The sequence below is a fragment of the Stegodyphus dumicola genome, chromosome 7 (genome assembly GCF_044657685.1).
Source record: "Stegodyphus dumicola isolate Sdum_Otavi_A_Nest chromosome 7, ASM4465768v1".
NCBI classification, from domain to species: domain Eukaryota; kingdom Metazoa; phylum Arthropoda; class Arachnida; order Araneae; family Eresidae; genus Stegodyphus; species Stegodyphus dumicola.
In genome coordinates, this window is record NC_140774.1 from 32,322,418 (window position 1) to 32,349,590 (window position 27,173).

At 34.8% G+C, this 27,173-nt stretch overlaps 1 protein-coding gene across 3 annotated transcripts in view; it reads left to right on the top strand.

Annotated features, from left to right (window-relative positions):
• The window catches only part of sli (slit guidance ligand), a 561,787-nt gene that overhangs the window by 325,759 nt on the left and 208,855 nt on the right, over positions 1-27,173 (top strand). For all 3 annotated transcript variants that reach the window (XM_085820062.1, XM_085820064.1, XM_085820063.1), the window contains exons 5-7: positions 6,342-6,413; positions 19,009-19,080; positions 24,589-24,660. In XM_085820062.1, coding sequence (XP_085676188.1) covers positions 6,342-6,413; positions 19,009-19,080; positions 24,589-24,660 — 216 coding nt within the window. The remainder of the gene's footprint in view (positions 1-6,341; positions 6,414-19,008; positions 19,081-24,588; positions 24,661-27,173) is intronic.

A 27,173-nucleotide genomic window follows, 5' to 3' on the forward strand; every position in this document is an offset into this window, starting at 1 on the left:
GTTTTAAATATTTGTTTTGAAGTTCTTAGTATAAAAATTTCTTTGATGTTTTAAACTGCAATGTAAAACTTTTGGATAAGAGTTTTTTAAATTGCGCTGTTACTCTTTTTAAAGTTCTTCTACAAACTACCTTAAAAATGCTGATTATGTGATGTCTGTAAAATACTTTATTAATCTTATAAAAACGTAAAATATAAAAAGGAAATAACTGTAAGGCGCTCGAGGAAGAAATATTACAGTCATTACTCTAAATAATAATAACAAAAGTTGTAGCTTATAAATATGCAATTTTTCCCTCTCGAACTACGCGGAATCTAAGGTATTTGAAAAGCATATAAAGTGTTCTCGAGAAACTTCTTCGTGCGAAGTTGAATTATTGATTTTTATTTTTGCTACTTTCTTGTGATTTGCGCGCTGTAAACTTGTGTTTGTAGAAATTTTAAGATTCAATTAAACATTGATAAATTTTTTAGAGTTGACACTGAGCATTTTAGTGACTTTGCAACTATCCTATGATTTGGTGGATTTTCTTTTAACACTATAGATCGTACTTTTGCAACACTCGAAATACTCCATTTTTTCCGTGTTTTTAAACCATTTTTCCACTTGAAGCGAAACTTTGATGGTTTTTTCCCTTTCTTCGACAATGTGACCAATTGTAACATTAGATATTGATAAACGGCGTTTGTTAATAAGTAGATGCGAATAAGTTTCTTCGGAAAAACCACAGGCATATCCTTTCAGCAATTCCTTCTTTAAAACCGCCATTTTGCATGAAAACAAAACTGTTAAGTAGCAGACTGTAATATATACTCTCAAAAGTATAGTTTCAATTAAGAAAAGCAAAATCGCATATTTAATACCCAATTTTTCAAATATTAAATATCTTCTATTTAATCAGTCAGTGGAAGTGCATCAAAACAAAGCTAGCACGTCAAAATCTACTGTTAATTTCCTGGGAAAAAAATTGAAACAAGAAACGAGTATCAAGCCCTCTTCTCTCATATCCCTACTAAATCTCTTGATCTATCACCGAAGTATTTTTGTGCTTTTGAACTCTTAAAAAGAGCGCTGTCTTTGGAAAACTGTACGAGAGGAATGGGATGTCAGAATGCAAAAATATTTGAAAACACGGGAAAAACAAAAATATTATAAGTCATTTCATTCATTTTTTTCTGTTCATAATTTAGTTAATGAATTGTTTAGTAATTTGCGACTTTCAAATCTGAAAAGTGATAAATTAATCTTTTCTATACTGATAATCATCTGAATTTGTAAACACACAAAAGAAGCATTTTTTTTCGTTATTCATAATTAACAAACGAATAATAAAAGTTAACTTTTATTTAGTAACTAAATAATAAAAGATACATTAACTAATAATTAATAAAATAAGTAACAAAATAGTTAATTAATATAATATTTATCCCTAGAGAGATATGGTTACAACGTCTCACGCCCTATTCCTCGATAACTGTCTATTGATATACAAACCATAATAGTGCCATTATTCGACGTCTGAACTGGACAGCTGATAATAACACATTATGCAACCATATGAATTAACACAGTGATAAATTTTTTATCATCAGGTTTACTAAAGTTATAAACGTGCGTGCACTGATACATGGCCACCACCACTATTGTCATGTATATGTGATTATGATTTTGTTTTCCAGTCGATGCTTTACGATGCACTATTTTGTCACAAATGCCTGTAACGGTCTATAACGAAATTTTTGTACTTAAACATGCTTCTTATCTTCGTATATCTTATTTCGAAATTACGCTGTATTAAATTGCAACAAAACCTGCAGCAATACATAGTTTACTTAACTGTTAGCCCATAAATGTCATGATTCCATATAATAAGCAAGCCGCTTTTTGCTTAATAATTAGTTATTCTGGGCGATTGAATATCTTATTTTTCAAAATCAAATGCAAGGATTAAACGAACCAACAACAACAAAAAGAAAGAAACCCGAAAATTTTCATTATGAAATATTCCTTTTCAGAGAAAAAATGAGCAATTTCTTAATTTGATATATTTCGGGATAACTTTTATAAAATAAGTAACTTCAGAAGAAAGGTTAGGAAAATTGAAATGGTAGATTTTTAGAGTCACTGTGATTACCATTTTCTGACAATTACCATTGTGATTACCATTTTACACAATTTTACAGATATCTGATTTAAGTCAGATATCTGTAAAGTTGTGTCTTAAAAACTTCTGTAGTGCACACTGCGCGTGTTATTTCTATTAAGAAGTTTAATGCTGTTTTAACAATAATAATCATTCGACATATAAATTCAGCAACCAGTTGACCGTATAAGATGCCGAACTGTAGTATTGTTAAATTAAATTTCAATATATACGTCTGTGAAGAGTTTCTTCTAAACGGCTACATATAAAAGCGAAGAATTCGTAAAGCATAATGTATATTTTTGCACTAAGAACTGACTTACAAGGTATCTCATAAGTACAGAATCAGATGAATTATTTCAGTGTTTCCAGAACGCTGAATAGGTTGCTAAGGAAGTGCTTAATGGCTCTTATGAAGTCCAGACTTTTACCATTCAATGTTGGCGACTGGGATAATTTAAAATAGTATTTATTTTACGTCGAAAAGCTTAATTATCTGCAGCATAGAATAGGTTCCGTCACTTTTTTGTTAGAATGAACCCAAGCTGTGTGCTAGAACATCAACTGGATCTAGTATGTTTTGGAGTTCATTTTTAAAATGATTCTGCAACTTCCCTTGTGATGCTAAAGTTGCAGAATATTCTGTATAGCCTATTGCCTTGTAGTAAGCAAATTCAAGTGATATTTGTAAGTGGAAACATATTTCTTGCACAGTGCTGTGTGCGAAAAAACTGTGAAGCAGGATTTTAATATCCGTATACTGAGCATAATAATAATTTAGACTACAAAAGAGAAAAGAATACAGTACGAACTCTTATTTATGTTGCTCTGTTACATAATTTGGTTACCGACTTCAAAATTTATCACGTGCATATGCCATCGACGCAAAGCGGTTAATATAACCGTTTCTGAATGAGTCCGAAGACGAGTAGAAATGAATAGTAGCACGAATAGTCGTCTTGAATAATCATGAGCAGTCACTATTGGTCAGTGAAAGTCGTACTGTCATAGTTAAATCAGGATCAATAATGACAGTGCGACTTTGTCCAGCCTCGAGATTACCTTGGGGATAGAATCTGAGTATTCTTCTATCATGTCTTCTCGAAAAGGCTTTCGCTTTCTGTTTTCGTACCCTCAGATATTAATTACTCCTACTCTACCTTATGCGATAACTATACCAGTAGACGGACATAATGATTACTGAAAATTTGTAGCTCGATTTCTCTTAAATTATTAAATTCTTTTACTCTCCGTTCTCGAAACAACAAGTTTGCCGATGCGTGGTTTTGGCGCAGTGTCGATGATAACGTAGCTAAAGTTCCAGTGCTTTAATTTTATGAATATATATGCGACTAGAGCTTTTGATTAACTCTGCACATACTACAAATGTAAAAATTCAAATAACTTGAATGTTCTGAACTGGATTTAAAGCTCTCTTTCTAAGATTATAGTTTGAAACTAAGAGTCATTTGGATTGTAAAAAAGGTGTCAGATTCATCGAATAGATTACCGAAAATTAAAAAGCTAAAGTTAAAGCGAATGTACACTTTTAATTTTTAGATCGAGGTTTATGTTCACGTTTTCCCCTCATTTGCCCTATTTCTTGCATTTCCTCATCTGAAGTGAAAAAGGTTAATGTCTCCGGAAGTTCAGCAAAAAATGCCTAGTTTTAGGCTTTAAAACTTCCCTCCTCCATTGCGCTGGCTGAGAAAATATACCCTCTCTCCACTTGCATGTTTACCACACAAAAGCATTAATATTACTGCTATACTGGGGGATTTTTTTTATTTCCTCCCATTTCTTTTTAAACGTTGGTATTTCCGGATTACGATGTTGAGACTCCGGAAGATTAAAGCAAGTGAGCTGCTACATTTGTGTATTTAAATTCAAACATCGGTTAGAACTTTTTGTCTTTTTACTGTACAATGTATATATATTTCGGATTATGTGCGGTTTTCTGTACTGCTGTTAAGTGAAAACAACTCCTTAGCTCTGCGATAATACCTGCTGTCACTGCTGTTATCTCCTTGCACTTTTCTTTTCCTTTACGTTTTTTCTCTGTAGGCAGCTTTGTTTTAATAATAATATTTGCATCGTGTCATTATGGAGAAATTTAACTTTTTTGATATAGAGTTTGGTTAATCTGCCTCTGCTTAAGCGAGATATGATTGTAAAAAAAAGTCATATAACATACTTAGAAATCAAGCTTGGACTGTTTTCCTTTCATTTTGCATATTTCAAATATTTGTCACTCTGTATTTGTAAATTTCAAGTATAAACGAGGTCTGTTATTTTGAATAATCCTGATTTTTTTGAATAAATCTTCAAATTAATACTACAATACAATACTTAAGTAAAAAAAAATTTTTTCTTTGCAAGTTTATGCAGTTTTACTTCTAAAATTTTGAAAGTGACCCTCAAGTATATAGTGAACATTTACGTGGCCTTCGCCAATGTGTTTCTCCTCTGGATGGTAAAACCCGCTATTAGTGGCCCCTTAATAACACTCTTCAGATGATGCACCACCCCCTGTTCCGTCCTCAGCTCCCAGCGAAATGCATCGAATCAGCCCTCTGGAGGGGGGTCGGACTAATATCCATCTCTCTCTGGTCATTCACTGTCTCTGTGAATGTGGGAGACGCGTGATAATGGTCATCGCATTTACATGAATTTGCATCAAAGAGGCGTCGTTGCTTTGACATTCCCTGGAATGCGACGTATAACGAGGTTATCTCAGCTTTAGCGGCCCGTTTGTAGGGGAACGAGGGGTTCTTGAATTTTGTATGCAAATAGAGGCGGTTTGCTTGGTATTTAGGGTGAGGTAAATTGGAGGTGAGTATAGTCATTTTGGTGATGGTTAAACTGGATTGTTGTAGGAACGCCCGCGGGAACTGTTTGGAGGGGGAAATGGTCAAAGACTAATTAATGTGATTACTTTCACATATGTTTATAGCATGCATTATGTGTAAATTAACTCTCCTCGTTTCCTGCATCTCCTGTTTCGAATATTACCATTTTTGGAAATATTCTACTAAGCCTTCCATTTAGATTTGTTTCAAATATTGTAAATGTATTTTGAAAGTTAGATAGTATTAACGTACAATATATATTGAAAAGTTATAAATTTATACATTGTTCATTATATAAACAGTATACAATATATAATTATTAAGGGAACTAACTATCCATTAAATAGGTTAGAATCTAGTAAATAAAATTTTAAATTTTGTACATGATTTATTATGCAAAGAATATTTAATACGTAGTGAGTAATGTAAATAATCGTATTGTTATATATCTATAACATTTTATGTGTTACTGAAATGACTATGCATAATGAAATCATGGATTATTTAGAACTGCAGCACATTTTAAAAAAATTAGTTTAATAAATTTGAAACTGTGGCTATACTTTTGGAAGTCTTCATTTTCTTGAATACCCAACCTTGATTTGTTATTCCAGTTATAAAGTTTCTCGAAACAGGATCAAGAATTTTGTGAAAAAGGGATTAGTTTGAACACTAAAGGATAGGAGAATTCTGTAAATAAACTATTTAGCTTTTTGTACGTTCCCGTTGACCGAAAATTCCTGTTAGGAAAATCATACTGTCATAATTAAATACAAAATACTTCGTACAATTATGTACACAATTTACGAACATATTAGTAATTAACTTAGTTTCATGGAGCTCACTAACAAACTCAATAACGAATGCTGATTTATCCAGCACGGAACTTCTTAACCACCAAAATGAGCTAGCTATATTTGTTTTGTAGTTTTCTTTTAAATCTTATCCCAATCTGGTCAAAATCTTCTAGTAATGCACATTGAAAAATAGTTTAAATTAGCAAGTTTGTTACGGAATAACTTCACGAGTTTTAATCCTAAAAAATGGCATTTTTGAAGGAAGCTTTTAATTTAGTAAAGGAGAACGAATGTTTTAGTAACTTTATTTTTTATTTAGGAGGATAATTTAAATTTTTTTGTAAACATTTTGTATTTACAGACCTCATGTGTTGAAACTGTTTTAATAAAATTCTGTGTCTTATTTTGAAAAAAATTGTGTAGCTGGAAGTACGTATCTATGATAAGTATTTAAGGAAATAAAGAATATGTCGCCGTCTTTTCTCAACATTCTGCGTATAACAACCAAATTTGTTAACTTATTAAATTTATTTAAATATCTTCTCATTTCAGAGATCTGAGTAATAACCGTTTGGTGATCATCGGGAAGAAAACGCTTAGAGGAGCACCTCTTTTAAAAAATTTGTGAGTATAATTTCGTATTTTGCTTAATTGCCTTAAAAATTTTAAATATGTATATCTGAAGATTATGGGTACTTTCAATGTATACTACAATCAAAAAAGTGAAAATAATCTTTTAGGTTTATTCCTTATTTTATCTATATACAGGCTGAAGTTACATGAAAAATTTCGTTTCATGAAATAAAGTATAATTTTTATTGAATTAAATTCTATTCATGATTTTTCCTTTGAAAGAATCTGTTATAAATAAAAAAATAAAAAGTTCGCATTAATGTAAATTTACTTTATTAATTCAGCTCGAATTTGTTACGTAATTAAGGATTTATATTCGATTCTTGAACATTACATTAACAACTTGAGTGTTTCTAGGTAGATTCCTTAAAAAAAGTGCCACTTAAAGATTTTGAACTGGAAATATAACTTTCTAAGCTAAGAAAACTGAGAAGTGTAGTTTCCTGTGCTAATTGCATAAAGAGGGATGTAAATTGAGATGAAAAATTGCTGTAATATATTTATTTATGCGAGTGCATTCATTTATTCGAAGTAAATCATGAAATATGTATTTCAGCAAAAGTATATCTTAACTTAAAAGATTCATAAGGTTAATTAAAAGTCAGAAAAGAAAACTTGGAATTTATAGCTTACATTTTAATATTTGCATCACATCTGAGAGAAACAGCGCATGTAAAATAAAGAAAGTAAGAAACAAAAAATTTTCGCAGCAAGGAATAGGTAAGATGTGCTTTCATCATGGTAGATTTAATTCTCAGTTTTTGATAGTTCTTTATATTCGAAATTCTGCAGAAAATATACCAGATATTACGTATAATCTGAATGCGAATATGTAGTTGTAAATTTTAAGAACTCAGTAATAATAATAATAAGCAACTTGAAAATTTGAAATGTCTATGAAGATTTAATTCATTACTAGGACATTTGTGCCTTTTAAAGAATGGGAGTGTAGTAGTTTTATCAACAAAAGGTATCTTATTTGATATGCTTAAGATAATGAACGAATGAAATAGTCTTGCTGCCCAGGGATTGTTAAGTTAGTGGTTTTTGCGAGCCGAAAGCTAGATCTGAAAGGAAGCTGTGCATCTTTGCTGAATATTTATCAAAACATACATAAAAATAAACAATAAAACTCAGATGTGGACACCACATGACTTGTACTTGACATACTTTGTACGGCGCGTTAAATTATGGACATTTTTTGCTGCACTTTATTTAAAGTTACTTCTTGCATTCTCTCGTGTTCACTCAGGTGTTGAAAACTATTCTTTCGAATTTAATGTCCATATTCCCTAGTTATGCTAACGTTTTGAAGACACTGGACACATCATCAGATCGTTTCATTGCGTTAAAAACTCGGAAAAATATAAGTGTTATATTAATTACTTTCATTGTACTTTTAGTAAATGATATAAGAATATATAAGGATCGAGAATTTTTTTATAAACCTAAGTAAGGTTATTAAATTCATAGATGCTTTCATTTTATTTGCTGAGGAATATCGCAGACTTAATGAATGAACTAATATCATAATTTTGGCAACCAGTTGACAATATCTTTATTTACCACCTGCCGTCGATTTTAAACCTACTTGTATCTGATAACTACTTAATATCACCTATATTTGTTATTTTAGATACTGTGTTTTTAAATTGCTTTAAAATCCATTTGGAGAAACTTGATGAAGTAATAATATTCTTTATATATAACAAGAAGGGAGGGGCTATCGTTGTATCTGTATTAAAAAAAAGATAACTGCTATAAATTTATCTAGCCATAAATGTAAAATTTCGTCTTGTTTGAAAATTAAAAGGACTTTTCATTTTGAGCAAACTAATGTATTTGTACTCGACAAAATTCCAATACACTTGAGATCATTTTTTAAGCAAAACGAAACGATTGACGGTGTTTTATGGAGCTATTTGAAGTTCTGTTGAACGAGGACGCCCATGTATGATAAATGGTTTTTACATTTAATGCTGTCGTCAAACATTGTTTCTTTCTGTTTTTTGGTTATACTAAATAGCTCCAAAAATCCGCGATCAAAGTCAAACGGAGGATTAATGGTGGCCTTTTCGGCTAAATCAATTCTCAGACCGAAAATTCTAAGAAGTTATAAATCTTCTCCGTGAACATCTCATAAAAGTTTCGTAAAAATCTTCCCCTAAAGAAAAAGTAGTATAAAAACTCATTCCACGCATCAAGTTCCGTTCCCCTTCCAATTCCTTCTCCGCGTTTCTAGCCATCAGAATACTATTATTTCCTCCTCTGGGCGAAGTAAACGAAAATGAATAATGCTTCTATAAATCTTTTGCACTTCAAATAGAGGAACATTTAAGGGCATCAAACATGGCGTCTACAGCAGAACGTTGCCAAGTTCCGAGAACAGTAATATACAAATAAAATGAAACAAAATGGCAAAACATCAGACGACAGTTTGCGTTTGGGTATCTTTATGGCATACAGTGTCTTCAAATTTTCAGATTTGTTTGTATTCAACATTTTTTTTTTGGTTAAGTCATTAGAACAGAGCTCTCATGTGCATCATACTTCCAATTTAAATACTTCATAAACATCTTCGATATTCTTTGTATACATGAATGTTTATCGTTCGGCCAAAACGTTTTAAACGAATGAACATTTACTTATCCTTATGAAGAAAAATGGATTCTTATCTGCAAATTATTTAACTCTTTAAGGTGAACGTATCTTGTAATTCATAAAATGCTAATTCTAGTCGCGGATATCATTTCAGTAGGGAAGATTGGCATGGTAAATAAGGCACATTTATCATATTTAATCACCTTCTTCTGTATAAAAACTGTAAGTTGATTAGCACTGTTCAGAATGGAATATGGCTCGCATATCAGTATTTGTCAATTAATGCTCCGAGTTATATTTGTCTTACCTGTATTATAAGCGCAAAAACTTATGTTATTTATTTTAAATGTGTAATTAAAAGTGGCGGAACTATCTGAAAGTCGTCAGGTACTGTGAAAATAACTAACTAATGATGAAAAGTTAAAATTAAAGGTTAGAGTTGACTTTAGGGTACCCTTGTATTATCGCGAAATTGTTCTTTCATTTATCGCCAAGTTGTTGTATCATTTATGGTAACCTGAGTAGTTGAATGTTATGGAAACCCTATTATGACGTAATCGTTAGCATTATTCCGGGAAATTTTGAATCATGGGATGCTTTGCAAGGGCTTTTGTGGTGTGCGTTGCTTAGGAAGTACATTGTTTAGACAGTACAATGGCTGAATGTAGTATAAGATTAATTTGAAGTTTTTGTACGATTTGGAACGAAAGGGGAAAAGTTCATTAATTGACTGGTGTGTAAATGAAGGTTTAATTAATAGCCATTTTCCTGACAGTCCGGAACTACGTAGTATATTTTTGACTCTTACTTTTGTTTTCCTTTTTTATGTTATTTTATTGTTTGGTTTAAAATGTAGCTTATTGAGGTTATGTATTTTTTTTCTCTACTGTAGAATTGGGTGCTCCTTTGACTTTTTAAATGAAAATATATCGATGTGTACATGGACAAACTCAAGGAATTGCATAAGGCATAGTTTGTGCAATTCTCTGATGTTTTTTTAAGTGAAAATTGCGCAATGCCATTTTTGTGCAATTCTGGGATTTTTTTCAATTGTGTGAAGCCAAGTGAAAATTGGCCGACGTGTACATGGATACCGAGTTTGTGCAATTCTTTGTCTTGTTATTTTGTCTTTGTGTAGTGGCGATTTAGCCTAGTTTGTGCAATTCTCTGATGATTTTTAAGTGAAAATAGGTTGATGTGTACATGGATAAATTCAACGGGGTTCGCAATGCCATTTTTGTACAATTCTGAAATTTTTTTCAAGTGAAAATAGGTCGATGTGTACATGAATACCGAGTTTGTGCAATTGAAGCTGCTTCGCTTCGCTAAATATAACTTTATTCATATTTTAACACAACTATCATAACATAACAGAAAACTTCTACACAAATGTTCTTATATCCTATGCTAGAGCTAAAGGCGGTGTGGGAGAGCTCACCGTCACGCTGGCAGTTTTTACGTACACAACATGACGTGGTCTGGCGGCGCTCGCAGAATCACGATGTCTTTTACAATTCCGCAGTAACTATTGGCGACCCGTTCCCGCCAACGGTCGACGGAATAATACGTCAGTACCTGGGAATCTTGTGTTAAATTCCTCAAATGCTTTGCTGCAACAGTATTTGTGAACTCATTGCAATGTGGACGGTTTATTTTAGTCGTTGTATATAATCATTCCTAATTTTGCAGTCTGCTATAGTGTGATCGTTTCTTAGAAATATTTTTTATGATTATGAGTCATATTTTTATATCATCAGATCTACTGAACTTCGTGAAAAATGTAATGACTAATAAGATAATAGCGTTCGAATTATCGTGATTTATAATATGTCAACAACCTGAACCTTGTAATTGTGTTTATACTATGTCACCAACTGAATCTTTCCTCTCATAGTCGCCCTTTAAATGAGGGTAACGTTAACGGAATTAAAGATATTCCTTTTTAATGTATCCCTGTGGTAAGCACATTCAACTAGTAATTGAAAAGTCTCGGTTTCAGTTCTCTTTGTGGGGCGTATATCCAATATTCTTGTTCATTTAAAAACCCTAACGATCATGTAGTCTAACTTTCAACTGTTAACTAGCTTTCGTATTTAATTTCGAAAAAAGAAATGTAAATGTTATTTAAAAAAATTTAAGTGAATAAAATGTATGTTTAAAAGAATACAATATAATTTGCAGATGCACATATTTTTTGGCGATTTGGTGCGATACCAATTTTTTAGAATACCTATTCTTAAAAAAGTTAACTTTTTAGTAAAATGTATTAGAAGAACAAAGCACATTCTTCTTTCTCTGCAAGAGCTTGTTTTATGAATTTTCATTGATTTGTGATTATCTATTATTTCTTGTAACATAATGAGGAAAGAAAAGAAATGAATCAACAATATTTTCGATCTTAAATTCTGCTGTATTATCTAAAACGACGTTGTTTATTTTTTGTAGATATAACTACTGAACACAACGTTCTGATCCAAAACAATGATAGTCAGTTATTGTTGAAAGTGAAGTTCAGTTACCTTCCAAACAGCAATTTACTGGTATCGTTTTGGGTAGCACTAGTGATTTGTATAGTGAATTATTTTATTGTTTTAAGATGAAATCTTTTTTATATTTGTGGAATTTTCTTGGGAAGAATTTTAATGATGTACTTTCGCTACTGTATTTTCAGCGTTAAAAAATCTAAGAATATGAGCAGTCTGCTTTCAAGTACTTCCCTTTATCGTCTTCTTGTTAAATCCGGTATTGCTTACAAACGTAAATTGCGTGGAGTGATTCACTACAAGTCATTTGGAAGCACCGAAAAAATACCTAGTAGATAATTTTGTTTTTAATGAGCTACTTATTTTATGATGAGTAAAGACTAACTTAGCTTTATTTAAAAAATTGCTGTAAATTTACTTTGGGTATATGTATTTGTTTATATCAAAACAGCAACAGTGCTTATCTGAAATTCGGAATAAATCCAAACGTTTGATCTCATTCTAAAGGGAATCCTTACAGAGAAGTTAAGTACATTTAAAAGCCAGTTTGGAATCATTCAAACTAATTGCTTTTAAATTAGGATAGAACAATAAATGAAACTTTGAAATTATAAATCTAGATAGAATTAAACATCCAGATTGTTCATTTACAAGGGGTATCCTAGACAAAAAATTAAGGCTTATGAATTTAGTATGGAATGATATCTCCCTGACTTATACATACCTATCACAATGCATTTTCAAGCTGGCAGTAATGTTGTTAAAACCACGAGTTGGGGAATTTAGTTCCACTCTTCCAGCAGTATGATCTTCAGGGGACTTACAGCTCTAGAAGAAGGATGTCTTCTTGCAACTGCTTTTCCAAGATAGTCCCGTAAGTTCTCTAACGTATCAAAATCAGGAGATTTTGCTGGCATTTGTATTCGCTCAGTGTCTTCACTTAAATTCGTCAACGAGTTTCGCTGGCTGTGTACGAGTTTTATTGCTCATAAATAAAATGTCAGATCTATATGCATCTCTGAAAAGTTTTAAATATGGCTCCAAGATCTCATCCCGATATCTCTGGCCAGTCACAGATCCACTGTTTAAAATAAGTAGCGGCGTACGTCAATTGATAATTATTCCTCAAGTTCCATCTCGTGTTTGTTTTTGAAAGAAAACAATTTCCATTGCCTAAAGAGTGGATAGAAACGTATTCATTTAAAAAATTATAAGGATTTTGGTTTAAAAAATGTATTGGTCTCAAATTATGCTGTCATTTACTTCTGATGTTGTAAACGTCGTTAACATATTCTTTCCAAAACGTTTGGAGTACTACTGTATGTTACGTTACGGTACCAAGTCCTTTGTTACTCTACTTTACATTACAATACCAAGCACTTTGCTACTGTACGTTACGTTGCGCTGCCAAGTACTTTGCTGCTCTATGTTACGTTACCAAGTACTTTGCTGCTCTATGTTACGTTACCAAGTACTTAGCATCCGCTGCTATGTCAACTGCTGCCAATAGCCTCGACAGTCATTGGTAACTAAGGGTTTGACGGTCAGAGATGTCCTTCAGCTCGGTTAACAGTTTCTCCAATTTCGTTTCATTTTAACAATTTATCCAAGTTTCCTGCATTTCCCAAATAAGTGGCATCGGGTCTCAAGCGCTAGGTAACCACTGATCACTGGTGACCAACTTGTATCTCAACTTGCGACATAGGTTACCAGTTACTTTAACAAGGATATGTATAATTCAGTTTAGGTTTGTTTAAAAATATATCTAAATTTACAGCATTTCTCTGCCACAATTGTGATGTATGGATGACTTCAAATGACCAGCAGTTTGTAGGTCACTTGTGATCAACTGCCTTCACAGGCTCTGGCGTATTTCTATTTAATTTTCATTTTAAAATGTGCAATATCGAAATTTATTGCGCCACCGAATGCGAAGAATAGTGGGTTGACTGCCGATGAACGGAATAGCTTCTATCACTGGTGACCATAAACAGTCTAAATGGATTTCCACATTACGATTTAATTTTAATTTTAAACCGTGTCCAAATTTATTGCTCTGCCTAGCAATGATAACTGGTGATTGATCCTAAATAACCCTTAAACTGTATGTCACTGGCAACCAAAGAGATGGAAAGGTATGAGTAATCAGTAGTCTTGATGATTTAATTCAAATTTTAAATACCTTGTAGGGTTTATATTTATTTTAACTAACATTTATTTTAAGTTCAAGCCTTACTTTCCCCTGGAACTGCCAATGCCAGAGTATGTAAATTTTAGTAGAACGCGCAAGGATTCAAATTATCAGCGGAAGTATTCTGAGTTAAATAGAAAGGAAACGAGTTCGAGGTGTGCTGTTCTTACTTCATGAGCGCGGAGGTAGTTAGACAGAAATTGAAGAACCCCGCGTTTCGGCCTGTGTGCTTGCCTCGGAGAATTGTTAATCGTTCAACGTGATATTCAAAGTTTGCTGAATTAGCAGCGGTATTGTAAAACGCGGTGAGCTTAGTTACTTTTAGAAAGCCTCGTAGTTAGAGTCTTGTTATTATTTCTTTTCAGGTTCTTATTTTTATTTTACCGCCGGGTCGGCGTAGTTTGTGAGCGTCAAGAGCACGCAATTGTAATTTCTTAAGTTGAATAAAAAGGGACTTAAACCCTTAGCAAGTCTATTTCTGTCTATTTTCCAGTTTCAACAGTCACCTCTTGGTTGCGTGCAAGTTGGAGGCGCGCAACTCTACAACCTATCTAAATTTATTGTACTGTCTCATACTGAAGTTCGGAGGTTGGAACCAAATCGCACTCAGTCAAAGGTGATTAACAAACTTAGCAGATGAATTTCAATTTTAAAATTGCTTAAAATTAATACATCTCAATAAACAGGTGACCAGAACGCTTAGCGGACATCTACATCCTTCATTTAATGGACATCTATATACTTTTAATTTTAGCTAAAAGAAGTTTTAAAATTTTATATGATTGCTCTGCTCTAATGACACTGTACAGACATTAGGTTAATTTGAAAAGCCGCAGAGATGAAAAATAGCATTCGCCGGGAATCGAACCACGGACCTCAGGAATACCGGTCCAGCGTGCAGAACCAGTGCACCACGAAGGTACGCTAGGAAGGCGGGAGAATACCTTACAACCCTTAGGTTAACCTTCAGGAACCATAAAAAATAGACCATCGGGGACCAAAGCATTGACTTTATATGCTTCAATTTAATCTTAATTTGTATAATACATCTAAATTTTCTGCTCTGTTTCAGATCAGTATCTTATTAGTTGACCATTAGTGACGTTCTACTTACAGGTCATCGGCAACAATCAGCATTGACGGAAATCGATGATCAGTAGCCTTTTCGAGCAATGATGTGTTGCTATTTAATTTTAAGTAGAATATATCAAACATTTATTGCATGATCTACATTAGTGGTGTATGGGTTGATGGCACCTCCAACCTGTGCATTTTTTGTGACCACCAGCACTGACACCAGTATACAACAGGTTTTAAGAGTACAGATATGCTCTTATTTAAATTAATTTTAATTATGTATTAAAATTTACTGTACTACCCCACACCAATGACATACGGGTGAACTTAAAGTGACACTCAAATCATTGATCGCCAGTGATCCGTAGCTTTGATGAATACTAGAGCACTTCGATTTAATTCTTATTTTATAATCTATCGTAATTTATTGCCTTGTCCCACACCGATGACACATTAATTGTTTCAAATGCCCTCAACACTAGCTCACCAGTGACCAACAGCCATGACAGGCATCACTGTACTTTGAATTAATTTAAGTTTAAATATTTCCTGCATGAGGCCAAATTAGTGACATTTCGGTCAATCTCAAATAATCCTCAACGTTCAAATCACCAAAGACTGCTTAATTATAATTTAAATATCTCGTAGGTTGTAATTATTTTGCATTAACCAGCTATTTGTAATTTCTACCTTTACTACCACTTTTTTCCGTTTTCTCAGCAGAATGCAAATTATTTGGTGAGAATTTAAGTAACACGGTTTCGTATTGTAACACAGTACATATTTCTGCCTTTCTAGGCTACGTTCACTTCAAAGTTTCGCCAGCTGTGATAAGATTGAAATTATTCAGCTTTGCGTTATAAATTGCTGCAGTAAATTGTACGCCAGAAAGAAGTTCAGAGCCAACTTAAAAGTTTATTGTGTAGTCTTCAAGTATTAGGCCTAGTTGAAATTTTGAAATTTACTGTTTTTTAAATTGTATCGACACAAGTGGTGGCTGATATTGATTGCTGAGCACGACATGTGCATTTATGTTCTAGTTCTGATTTTAATAAAAAGTTTATTTTAAATTTTTCCAAAACTTTGTATTTCATTTCAGACACGCCCACCAGCGGCCGAGCGGTAAAGTCGCTGAACACTGGTAGTTCGGTCCGAGGTTCGAATCCCGCGAACGGGCTGGCTGCATGGGTGTTTTCGTGGTTTTCCCCATGTGTAACGTGTATACGAGCCAGTTTCCTTTAGAAAGTCCTCCACGAAGGCATCCCTCCCCTTAGGCAGATAGCCCTAGTGTGCTTTGCTATAATTAAATACACCACATCACATTTCAGACACAGCGATAATTCACTTGACGTCTGTTTGGAATTTGATATTATTGGTACGAAATGTCCAGGAGCGGTGAGATAGCTTCCCCGCAAAGCAGTTTTAGGGTGACCATAAAATGGCAAGATAAGGCAGGGTTGCCACATTCGGCGAGAAATCGCCCTTTGCGCGACATTTGGTGACAAAATTGACGATATGCCATGAACGGATGGAGAACCTTCTGGAACGAATTCTTACCGGTTAGCCCAGAATGTTATCGAACACAGCCAAAAGCTATGTAAACCCTGCTGGTACGCGGAGAGTGAGTTAGTATCGAGTTGTCGTCTCGTCTAGGGAATCAATCCCTGTGGAGTCAATAGAGCCGATAGTCGGTCATTGAGCGAGTGTCTCGAAGTCTAGCGCCGAGTTGATCGTCAAGTGCATCACGAGTTGTAGCGTGAAGAGTCTCAAGAGTACGTGGAGTTCCGATAATGACCGAGCAGAGTCGGGAGCTGTACTCTGTTGCTTTGCATTGAATCTATCTCGACCGTTATAGCCTGATAGTGTGAAGGCTGTGTCGCTGAGTTTCAGCGTGTTTATAGTAGGTCTTCGACGACTGTAAAAAGTGACTTGGGAGCTGTCCTGATTAATATTGGCTAAGTAAAGTGTGTTTCGATACTTCACCAAGTGTCGTCGTTATTCACTCCAACTCTACGAAACCCGTACAAACGTGAAGGAAAAAAAATAACGTAACAATTGGTGTCAAAAATGAAAAACGGAACACTATTTTATACTCCCAAAGAAAGTAAAACTCTATAATCTGTATACTGCCCCACATTAATGCCATATGGCTTGACCCCAAGTAAACCTCTGCCTTCGAATCAGCTGACCTGAGTGTATAAGAATCATGCAATTTAATTTTAAAAACTCTCTGAAGTTTCTACACCATGGTGTTGCTTGAAAGCGACTTTTATGTCTATCGAAGCAGTGACCAGTATACTTGAAGGGCAGCAGTATGCTTAGTTTAAATTTTAATTTTACAGTTCGTTTAAACTCCATTTTCCCATACTAGTGTTTTATGGTTCATTTTCAGTGATCTATGGTTCACCTGTGCATCACAAGTGACCTAAACCTTTGAGAGGCACCCGTATGATTTGATTTAATTTCAATATCTATGTAAATTTACTTGCACCGTCCCATATCGGTTATTGACTGATTAACCTCGACATTCGATCTGTAGTTCGCTAGTGGTCAATAACCTTGACGGACACTAGTTTGCTTTGATTTAATTTTAAATGCTTTCAAAATTTATCGTAATGCCCAACGCTCATGACAAAGTTGGTAAAAAAAATGTTACGCAATTAAAATTTTTTTCCCCTAATTTTAAACGTATTTAACTTACTGAACTTTTGTTATCGACACTGTAGTTTACGCTCAAAACCTGCAAGTTGTAAATTTTTAATTGTAATTTTCTTTTCTATATGTTTCAATCGCAAATCTTAATATATATTTCAGCTTGTTCTTTTTTATGTTTGGTAATTCTCATTTAACTTAAGTAATTGATCCCTCAAAGCAAGTTGGAAATGACTTCAAAAATTGCAAATTTTGAAATTAAATATCCCGATCAATTTTTGTCGCACTATGGGTGTCAAACTTCTTATAATTTTATTTTTCATGACTCGTATAAAAATTCCCAAATGTAAGTATAGAAATCAGGAGACTGCATTAGAAGTTAAATTTCGTTAGCTGTCGAAAAGTAATTTTTTTTTAATTTGACATTGCCCAAACATGAATATTTTCTTCATTCAAAACACATTTGTAACTGGAAGTGTGTGACTAGGACCAACGACAGCGAAAGTAAAGACTTTTAAGCCAAGTAAGGGGTTGGGTATAGGTGCATATATATATAAAATTAGAAAATATTTAAATACACACATATATGTGAGTATATATAATACAATTATAATTTTCTATTAAATTATTTATTTTCTACTATTTTCTATTCTTATACAATATTAATATGATTGATAAATTCCGTTTAAATAAGTTAAATGTTTTTCAAAAATAGTATGGAATAGTCTTAACTTTTGCTTCGTGTGCTGAAATTTAATAGGTTTCTTTTAATACAATATTAGAACTTTCCTAGCATGGTTAAATTTATTTCTACTAAATAATTAATTAAAATTTTTGTGCTTTTGGTATTGCCGATTGCAATAAAAAAAGGGAGGTGCACAGGTAGATGATATTGCAGTCCCATATATAAAATTTCAATATTGTACGGCTAATCGTTTTTGCATTATAGGAGGTACATACATACATACATACTTATATATAGGCTTCACGGAAAAAATTCCTTTTGAATCCATCTTACAAAATTTGGAATAGAGTCATTTATTTTGTGTGTACGTACAAATACGTAAACAAATAGTCAAAATGGGCTCGGAAGTGTCCAAAATAGATATTTCCATTAAAATATGATACCTGATTTTTTTTTCATTTGCAATACTCTCGTTACTTGGTACAAGAAAATAAAAGGAAAATTTGAAAAGAAATTTTGAAAAGCTGTCTAGTTGGTATGCATGCATGAAATATAGTGTATGATACGAACGTAAACCCATAAGAAAAATGTACATATATAAATACATAACAGATTTCATATATTAATATATAAGGTAATTTTGGAAATAGGAACTGGACATCTGCAGAACCTTATTCATCTCAAGTGAACCAAAAAGACTGAAACCTTTCATAAATTTTTCGATACGGGTGTGTCGCGATACGAAAATGAATAACAATTCTTCCATGAAATATTTCCCATCTTTCGTGGATAAAAGTACAGAAAAGAATATCCAAAGCAAATACGGGCTTAGAATTGAATTTAATGCCTTCATTGCAGTTCCTGTTTCCATTTACCTTTCGTTTTTCTTCTTTTCAGGCAAATGGATAACAATGAGATCACATGCGTGGATGATATCTCGATCCGTATGCTAAAAGATATGGAGATATTGTAAGTATTCATTTCATTTTTGAAAATTTAATAATTTGAATTGGGACTCTGAACATAATAAATAAAAAGATCTCTGAATGGGTTTTTAAAGTCAGATGAGTATGAATGGAAAGTCACTGATTTAAAGCGATCGTATCTGCATAATATAATTCTAAATCTATTTATATGGAATATTTAGTTTTAAATTTATATAAAACAAAATCTTTATCAGTAATATTCTGAAATTTCTTGATATAGAAACTAATGCCTTAATCTTACAGCTAGGCAAATAACTATTTCGCTCCGCAGTAGGGGTATAGATTCGAGCATTCTTGGTTATTTCTGTAGGAATTATTAAGAATGTAGGGTTTGATCATCATAGCTGATCGATTAATAATCGAAGAATGAAAACAATTGACATTTCTACTATTTTGTTGGTATTCGATATTTGTGGTAGGCATCCTTGCTAACTACCCTTTTTGGTTGTTATCAGAGATAACTACCACAATTTCTGGATCAGGCCATGACGTTTGTTTCAATACACCAGGATCAGATGCATTGTTAAAACTCAGAAAAAGACATGGATGTTTATTATTCATATGGCAAGAACACATGCGTTGTTGAAACCCTGGTTAATATTTGAATATGTGCATTAACAATAAAATCACGTGTGTTTGAATATTTTTTGCTCATAGGACAAGAATATATACGTTGTTCAAATGGGTCGATTTATTTGCATCAACAAGATCACGTATGTTGTTCAAATACTGGTTAAGACATTAATATTTATATCAACAGCACAATCACATGCATTGTGCAAATCCGAAGAGTCGTCCATGATACATAGTGTGACTCCATACCATAGCATTTACAATAATCTAGTGTAACGCTGTATGATAAATACATATCTGAAGCTGACGTTCACACTTAACAGCGTGTAACGCTTATTCACATGTTATTATAGTGTAAATTGAAAAAAGATTTATTGGAAAAAAATATTTTTGGCCAATCTACTCTGTCCATTGTTTTGAGTCAGGGAACGCCTGCGCAAAGGAACGCATACACATAATCCAGGCGCAGTAGATGTATCCTTTGTAACTGATGAGGCATAGACAATTTCTCATGAAATGTGTGCTGCTGAGTGATAATGAAACACTACTTTTAACTGTCCGCTACAGCCCTCTACTTATTGATTGATCTACTTCTAGGGTTTAGCATTTCACAGCATGCGTTTTTGCTCTGAAATTCTAATCATCTGCATATCATAAACCTGCTTTTCATTTTCTATACGTTTCAGATTATTTGTTTGATTCCTTCATGGTGTTGAAGTGTTTACAAGCAGGGGTGTACCTATGTGATAATTTATTCCCTAAAATTAAGGGAATTCTGGGATGTTTCTCGAAAATATTAAACTTGCTTTAACTTTTAATTAGTGATGAGTCGGTACTACCGAACCGGGTATTTTGTAACGGGTACTTAGTTGTAACGGGTACTGAAAATCGGTACATCCAAGTACCCGTTATTTCGGTACCGAAATCGGTACTTTTCAGTATTCGTTACTTCTGTACCGAAATGGGCACGTTTCGGTATTCGTTACTTCTGTACCGAAACGGGTACTTTTCAGTATTCGTTACTTCTGTACCGAAACGGGTACTTTTCGGTATTCGTTATTTCTGTACCGAAACGGGTGCTTTTCGGTATTCGCTACTTTGTAACGAAAATATGCGTCTCTTCTCGGTATTTCGGTATTCGTTACTGGAGGATCGATGAGGGTTCAGCTCACTTCGGTTTTGGTACGAGGACAGTAGTATCTGGTTGTATTTGCGAAATGGTGATATGCGCTTCTTGTGTCCATGAATGGCCTGCTCCTCAGACACTTCCGTAGTTGACATCTTTTCTGATATTCAATATCTTACTCCGTACAGATAAAATCAAACACGTGGTGACGTGGCAGAGTTCCTTCAGTGCGCAAAATCGTTAGCTGCGTATATCGGTACTCCAAATCGTTACTAGGGCACTTCGGTACTCCAAATCGTTACTAGGGTACTTTGGTACTCCAAATCGTTACTAGGGTATTCCGGTACAGCAAACCGTTACTCCGGTATTTCGTTACTTCGGAACTCCAAATCGTTACTTGGGTACTCGGTACTTGAAATCGATTTTCGGTACTTTTCAAAGTAACGGTTACTTGAGTAACGGGTATTTTTTACCGGGTACTTGTCTGTACCCGTTACACTCGTACCGGGTACAAGAAAGTACCGAAGTTGCCCATCACTACTTTTAATACAGGGAAATATAGTAATTCGCGCTGAAAATTCGTATTGAAATATTATAATTTACTATGTACAGTGTTATATTATTACAGACCCTACAAATTGTAAATTATCACTAGAAAACAACGTTCAAACATTGCAATCACTGGGCAAAATTACAAACTGCCATGTGGGGAGCCCACGGGACCAGATGCTGCACTTTGTAATTATGTCTAGTGACGACAAATGTGATCCATTTGTATTGTGATTATCAAACATGATAATAACCGTTTAAATGCAAATTGAGAATAAGGCAATTTTAATTACTTATGCTCTACAATTTTCTTTTACATACATTCATAGTTTTACATAGTACAACATACAAAATTAGAACCTGTGTCTGATTTAAAATCCTTTTCAAGCAGTATTTCATAAAAAAAAAAAAAAAAAAAAAAAAAAAAAAAAATAATTCTTAAACGAAATATACGAAAATTTATTAAATATCATACCACTTTTTTATGTTGTAGTTAATGGGCCAAATGATAATTCAATTCCATATATGGCTAATTCGCGGTTTCTGTGAGAAGTGAAAATACAACGTTAGTCGGGCAAATAAAAATGAAATGCCCTAATATCAAAATTTTCTAATGGGAGAAAAAGAAAATATCTATTTATTTCGGCCAGAAGAAAAAAAAATTTTACAGATGATAAAAATGTGAATGTTAATGTAATATGCATGTGTGCTGCAATTGTTGTAAGAGAAATTATTATAAAAATATAAAGTTATTTTTAATTATATCGTTAAATAGTAAAAGTTGGAATAAAACTGTTTTCATGTTTAGAAAATTAAATTTCATATGTATTGATATTTTCAGAAATTTGTTTCACTGAAGTTGAATTGTTCTAAACTGGTTTATCTATAAATTATCTAATTTTTAAATAGATAAACACACGTAGTCGATTTTCTGATACGTATGTGTAAAATGGATGTACGACCATGTCTGAGATAAACAAGCATCTATGAGACATCCCTGGAAATGCAAAAGGACTTCATATAATAAAAGTTGCATTACTGAGAAACTATAGTTGGATTATATCACATAAGGATTCAACTGTAGTATTAAGGAAAACAATTTCGTGTTGCTGAGATTCAAAGCGAGGAAAAAGCTACGAAAAGGAAACAATGAACTCACGGAAATTGTACTTTGGAATATGTCTGAGAGTTCTTTCACACTACCCTTTCCCAATCACGTAAGAACTTTCTTCCAAATCAAACACAGAGCGTAGATTCTCCAAGCAGAAACTACTCTCTCATCATCCCCGTTCCATACCTTGCAGATACATACAATAACTGCGCGTAGTACGTAGGTGGCATTGCAAACAAAAGATTTACTGGAACGTGCTCGGAAAACGTCCAGACTCTTTCCTTGCGCTTCTCCATCTGTGAGTTCGATCACGTATTTTTTTAGGGGGTGCCTATGAATTATTTATTGTCTGCTCGGCAGCCTTCTAACAGCATTGCGTGTCGAGTGACCGTTTTGCCGGCTGCCTTCCTTTAATTCGAGGATTACATCGTTTTAACGCTTTTGCCACCACCCCAGAGTGCCAAAGCACACGTGATTCTGTGTTCCCTAAATCGTGATTTTTAGATTAGATAGTCTCGGAATTCAATATTCAATGATAGCTCGGAGACTGAAAATCTATATGAAACTTGTTAGGGTGATGTTTTGTAATGCGTAGTTGCTGTTTGCCATTTAATGGTTCTTGTAGCGTAATGGCTTCAAATCAGACTACTAAGGTTTTTGCGGCTTATTCAAGATAGCTTTTACTGTTATTAAATATAATTTCGGAGAAATTAATGTCGGTTTCTGTAAACAATATAGTAGAAACTAGTGTGCATAATTTAGAGAATTTGTAAATTATATCTAATTTTTCAAAAAGTATTGAATCAAAGGTACTAATTATGCCGCCGAAGAATTGTGCACATTTTAATCAAATACGTAAGCGGACACGTGCGTATCTGCGGAGCTATGGTTGTGGAGGTGATATAAGAGCATTAAGTATTTTTGGCGGTTTGTGTGCTCATACTCCTTTACGACATTCACCATGTTTCTCGCAAGTGTTGGGTAAATTTTATAAGGCATCAGGTAAAACAAGTAGCCACAAGCGTGTGGATGACAGAATGATGTGGAGAATTGTTGGTAGATTGGAAGCAGGCTAGTCACAAGCGGAAGTGGCTACAGAGCTCAGTGTAACGTCCAATGTCGTCTTCAATTTGTGGAAAAGTTTCAGAACACTATATCTGGAGAAGGTCGATCAAGATCCACAACGAAGAATGAGGATCGTTATTTGACACAGGACTACGACTACAACTTCACAGCTCTCACACGAACTGTATAGTGCGAATCTAATCCGAGTTTCACGATGCACAGTTTCCTGAAGGCATCATGGGGTAGGGCTGTATACCAGAAGACCTACTGTTTAGGTCTCGCTCACTGCGGCACATAATAGAATTCTTTTAGATTAGTGCAGACAACATGCGACTTGAACCAGACTTCTGTGGAGCACCAAGTTTTCTATTCTGCCTGGACACTGATCCGCGGTACTGTATTTGGAGAGAGCGTGGAAACAATAATATCCCTCCGTCATCACACCGCCATATGTGTTTGACAAAGACTCCCTGTCTAGTATGATGTATAAAGAGGCAATCTTAGAGCCCAATTTTCCCTTTTTCAGGGGCGTAGTTTGGCCTGAGTTCCTGTTAATGGACTACAAAACTCACCCACATAAGTCTGAGCTAGTTGACGATTACCTGGAAAGTGAGGGATTGCGGGAAGTTATCCCCTCCTCCAATATTTCTTGCCTCCCTTCGTTTTCGTATCCCAATATACAACTTTTAGATGCTACCAAAATTATGAAAAATAACTTTTGACGTTGCTGTTCGCCCCTCGAAAAGAAATGTTCGATGATTAAATCAAGGTACAAATGAGGTATAACCAAGTTATGCATCATATAAATTAAATATTTTACTGTTAGGATCAATACAAATGAATTGGGGCAGAGATGAAAAGACTTATAAATGACAAACGTATGGATAGTTCTTAGATATGCTATATAAATTTGTATGTTGTTTATTTGATATAAACTCTGCATCTTTATTTACTTTGAAAATTTATATTTTGAAATGCACTGATTATAATATATTGCTAAAAAATGGAATGAATTGCATTGAATGTTTTAATTTTTCAAGTAACATGTAATTATTAATTTTTCGTAGGACGCTTAATAAAAATAACATTACAACTCTTGGAAAGGACCTGTTCGAGGGAATGAAGAAACTTCGAGTCCTGTAAGTATTCGAATCCAATTTATAAATCTCCGTGTAAAAAATATCATAGTTAATGATAAAATAATTACAGGGAAGTGTAAACATTTCTGTTTTGTAAAACTTCGATGCATGCTGTTATATACATGTCTTTAGTACTACTAGGGGGTGAAAATTTTCTGTTGTAGTATAATACTATTTCGGTCGCGTAATTGACGTGCACCTAAAAGTCTTGAGAGCAAATGATCCGTCCAATCAGCGGCAGGGGAATTCATTGCATTTGAAATGGTGTGTGTGTTAGCATGTTATAAATAGAATGTATGGTAGATATATTAATGGCATGTTTGCTGCCAAGTGCATTCCTACTTTACAAAGCACGCAGGGACAAGTAATAGTCAAGATCAAGCAACCACTGACTAGACTACCACGAGTGGGTATCCACAACGTATCTCCTGACGTCCAGCCAGAAGAGATAGAAAATGCACTCGCCTCAGAACTCTACCTCACCAAAACAACAGCCAAAGTCATGTACCGACTCAAGGACAGAGGAAACACCGTCAAATGGATACTTGAATGTCAACCAGCGGCATTTAGAAGCCTCCTCCAGTCATCCAAGCTCTTCATTGGGTGGAGAGGACATAGGATTGCTGAGCACTTCGACACAAAAAGATGTTTCCGATGCCAGGAGTTTGGCCATCTGCAGCAAACATGCACCAATAGAATCTACTGTGCCTTCTGCTCTGGAAGTCACAGTGTTAAGGACTGTCACGCCAGCAGGCCAACATGCATCAACTGTTCAGACGCCAACTATAAAACGCGCAGCACAATGCCATGCAACCATCCGACCTATGATACCAACTGCCCAACGTATGGACGATACATCAAACGCGTCAGAAGGAGCACTCTCTATGAATAATGAACAAGAGCCGAACAGCACAACAGAACAAGCCATACGCGGGCCAACCCAAGAAACTTCAAGCGCGGAAGCTAATTCTAATCAAGCACAGATAAAGTGCACACAAATTAACTTACAACGGGCGGTAGCCGCGACCACGCAGGTAGTCCAGTATGCTATTCAATATAACTTAGATTTCTTGATAATTCAAGAACCTTATTGTCGCGAGGGCCAAATGGCAAGCCTACCACTGGCATGGAAAATTTTTCAGAAGAAAGCCAATGCAGAACAAGCACCAAGGGCAGCCATTGTCTGCTGCAACCCCTCCTGGTCTCCATATGTAGTAACCACAGAAAGAGACTTCGCTACTATTCTAGTCATCTTTGAAGAGCAGCAATTCCTCCTAACCTGCGTCTACTCCCCGCCCACGGAAGGTCTTACGGATGTGACTTGCAACTTTATACGAGTGAAACAGAAGTGCCCAACAGTACGTCACGTCGTTGGAGGAGATTTCAATGCACATAATATTATATGGGGCTACCAAGACACAACGCCTAAAGGGCGAGACATGGAAGACTTTATGGCCTGTCACGATCTACATTTACATAATAGTCAAGGGGCACAACCAACCTATGACAATACCTATCATAAAGGATGGCCTGATCTTACACTCTCAACTACTAATTTTGCCAACAACTTTAGCTCATGGGATGTTCTAGATGATGAGAGTAACTCAGATCATCGATACATCCACTTCACACTAACACTTGAAGCCAGCATTAATATCCTCCAGAGATTCAAACTACCGGGCGAAAAGATACGACGACTGAAGAATGCCTTTCAGGAGCTGCTCATCAGAGAAGAAGACATACTAGAAGAGCTTACCAACCCCCAATAACTGGATGATTACACAGACCACATTCTGTCATTACTCAGACAAATATGTCAGCAGATCCTCCCTACAAGGACCGCCAAAAAACTCCAAGGCATATCCTGGTGGACGGGAAGACTGAGAGAGATGAAACAGAGGTGCAGAGCTCTGCGCCGCCGCCTCAGATCTGCTACCAACGAATTTGTAGCTTCCAACATCCTTACAGCCTTTCGGCAAGAAAGGGCCGCCTACAAGAAGGCAATTCTTGAAGCTAAAATTAACAGCTGGAGGTCTTTCTGCACCAGCAACAGTAATCCATATGGAATTTTACACAAATTGGCAACGCAGAAGATCTTCCAACCAGCGCAAGTACCAGTTCAACCAACAGCACCACATACTATGGACGTAGCGGCCTCCACCGTCAAGGAACTTTTAAATGCTGTCTTTCCTACAGATGATACACAAGCAGATACTTCAGAACAGAGGCAAATTAGAGAAGATACAAGCTCGCCATGCACACCGAACGATATACAGTTTTCTGCACAGGAGATACGTAATATCATCCGGTATCTGCCACTAAAAAAGGCCCCGGGTCCAGACGGACTCGATTACGCAATTATCAAAGTTGCATATCAGGCACGACCATCCTACTTCCATAAATACTACAACCAGCTTCTGCATTATAAAATATTCCCCACAGCTTTCAAAAAAGGCAATGTGGTATTATTTTTAAAAAAGGATAAAGACCCCCTAGTATCGAGTTCCTTTAGG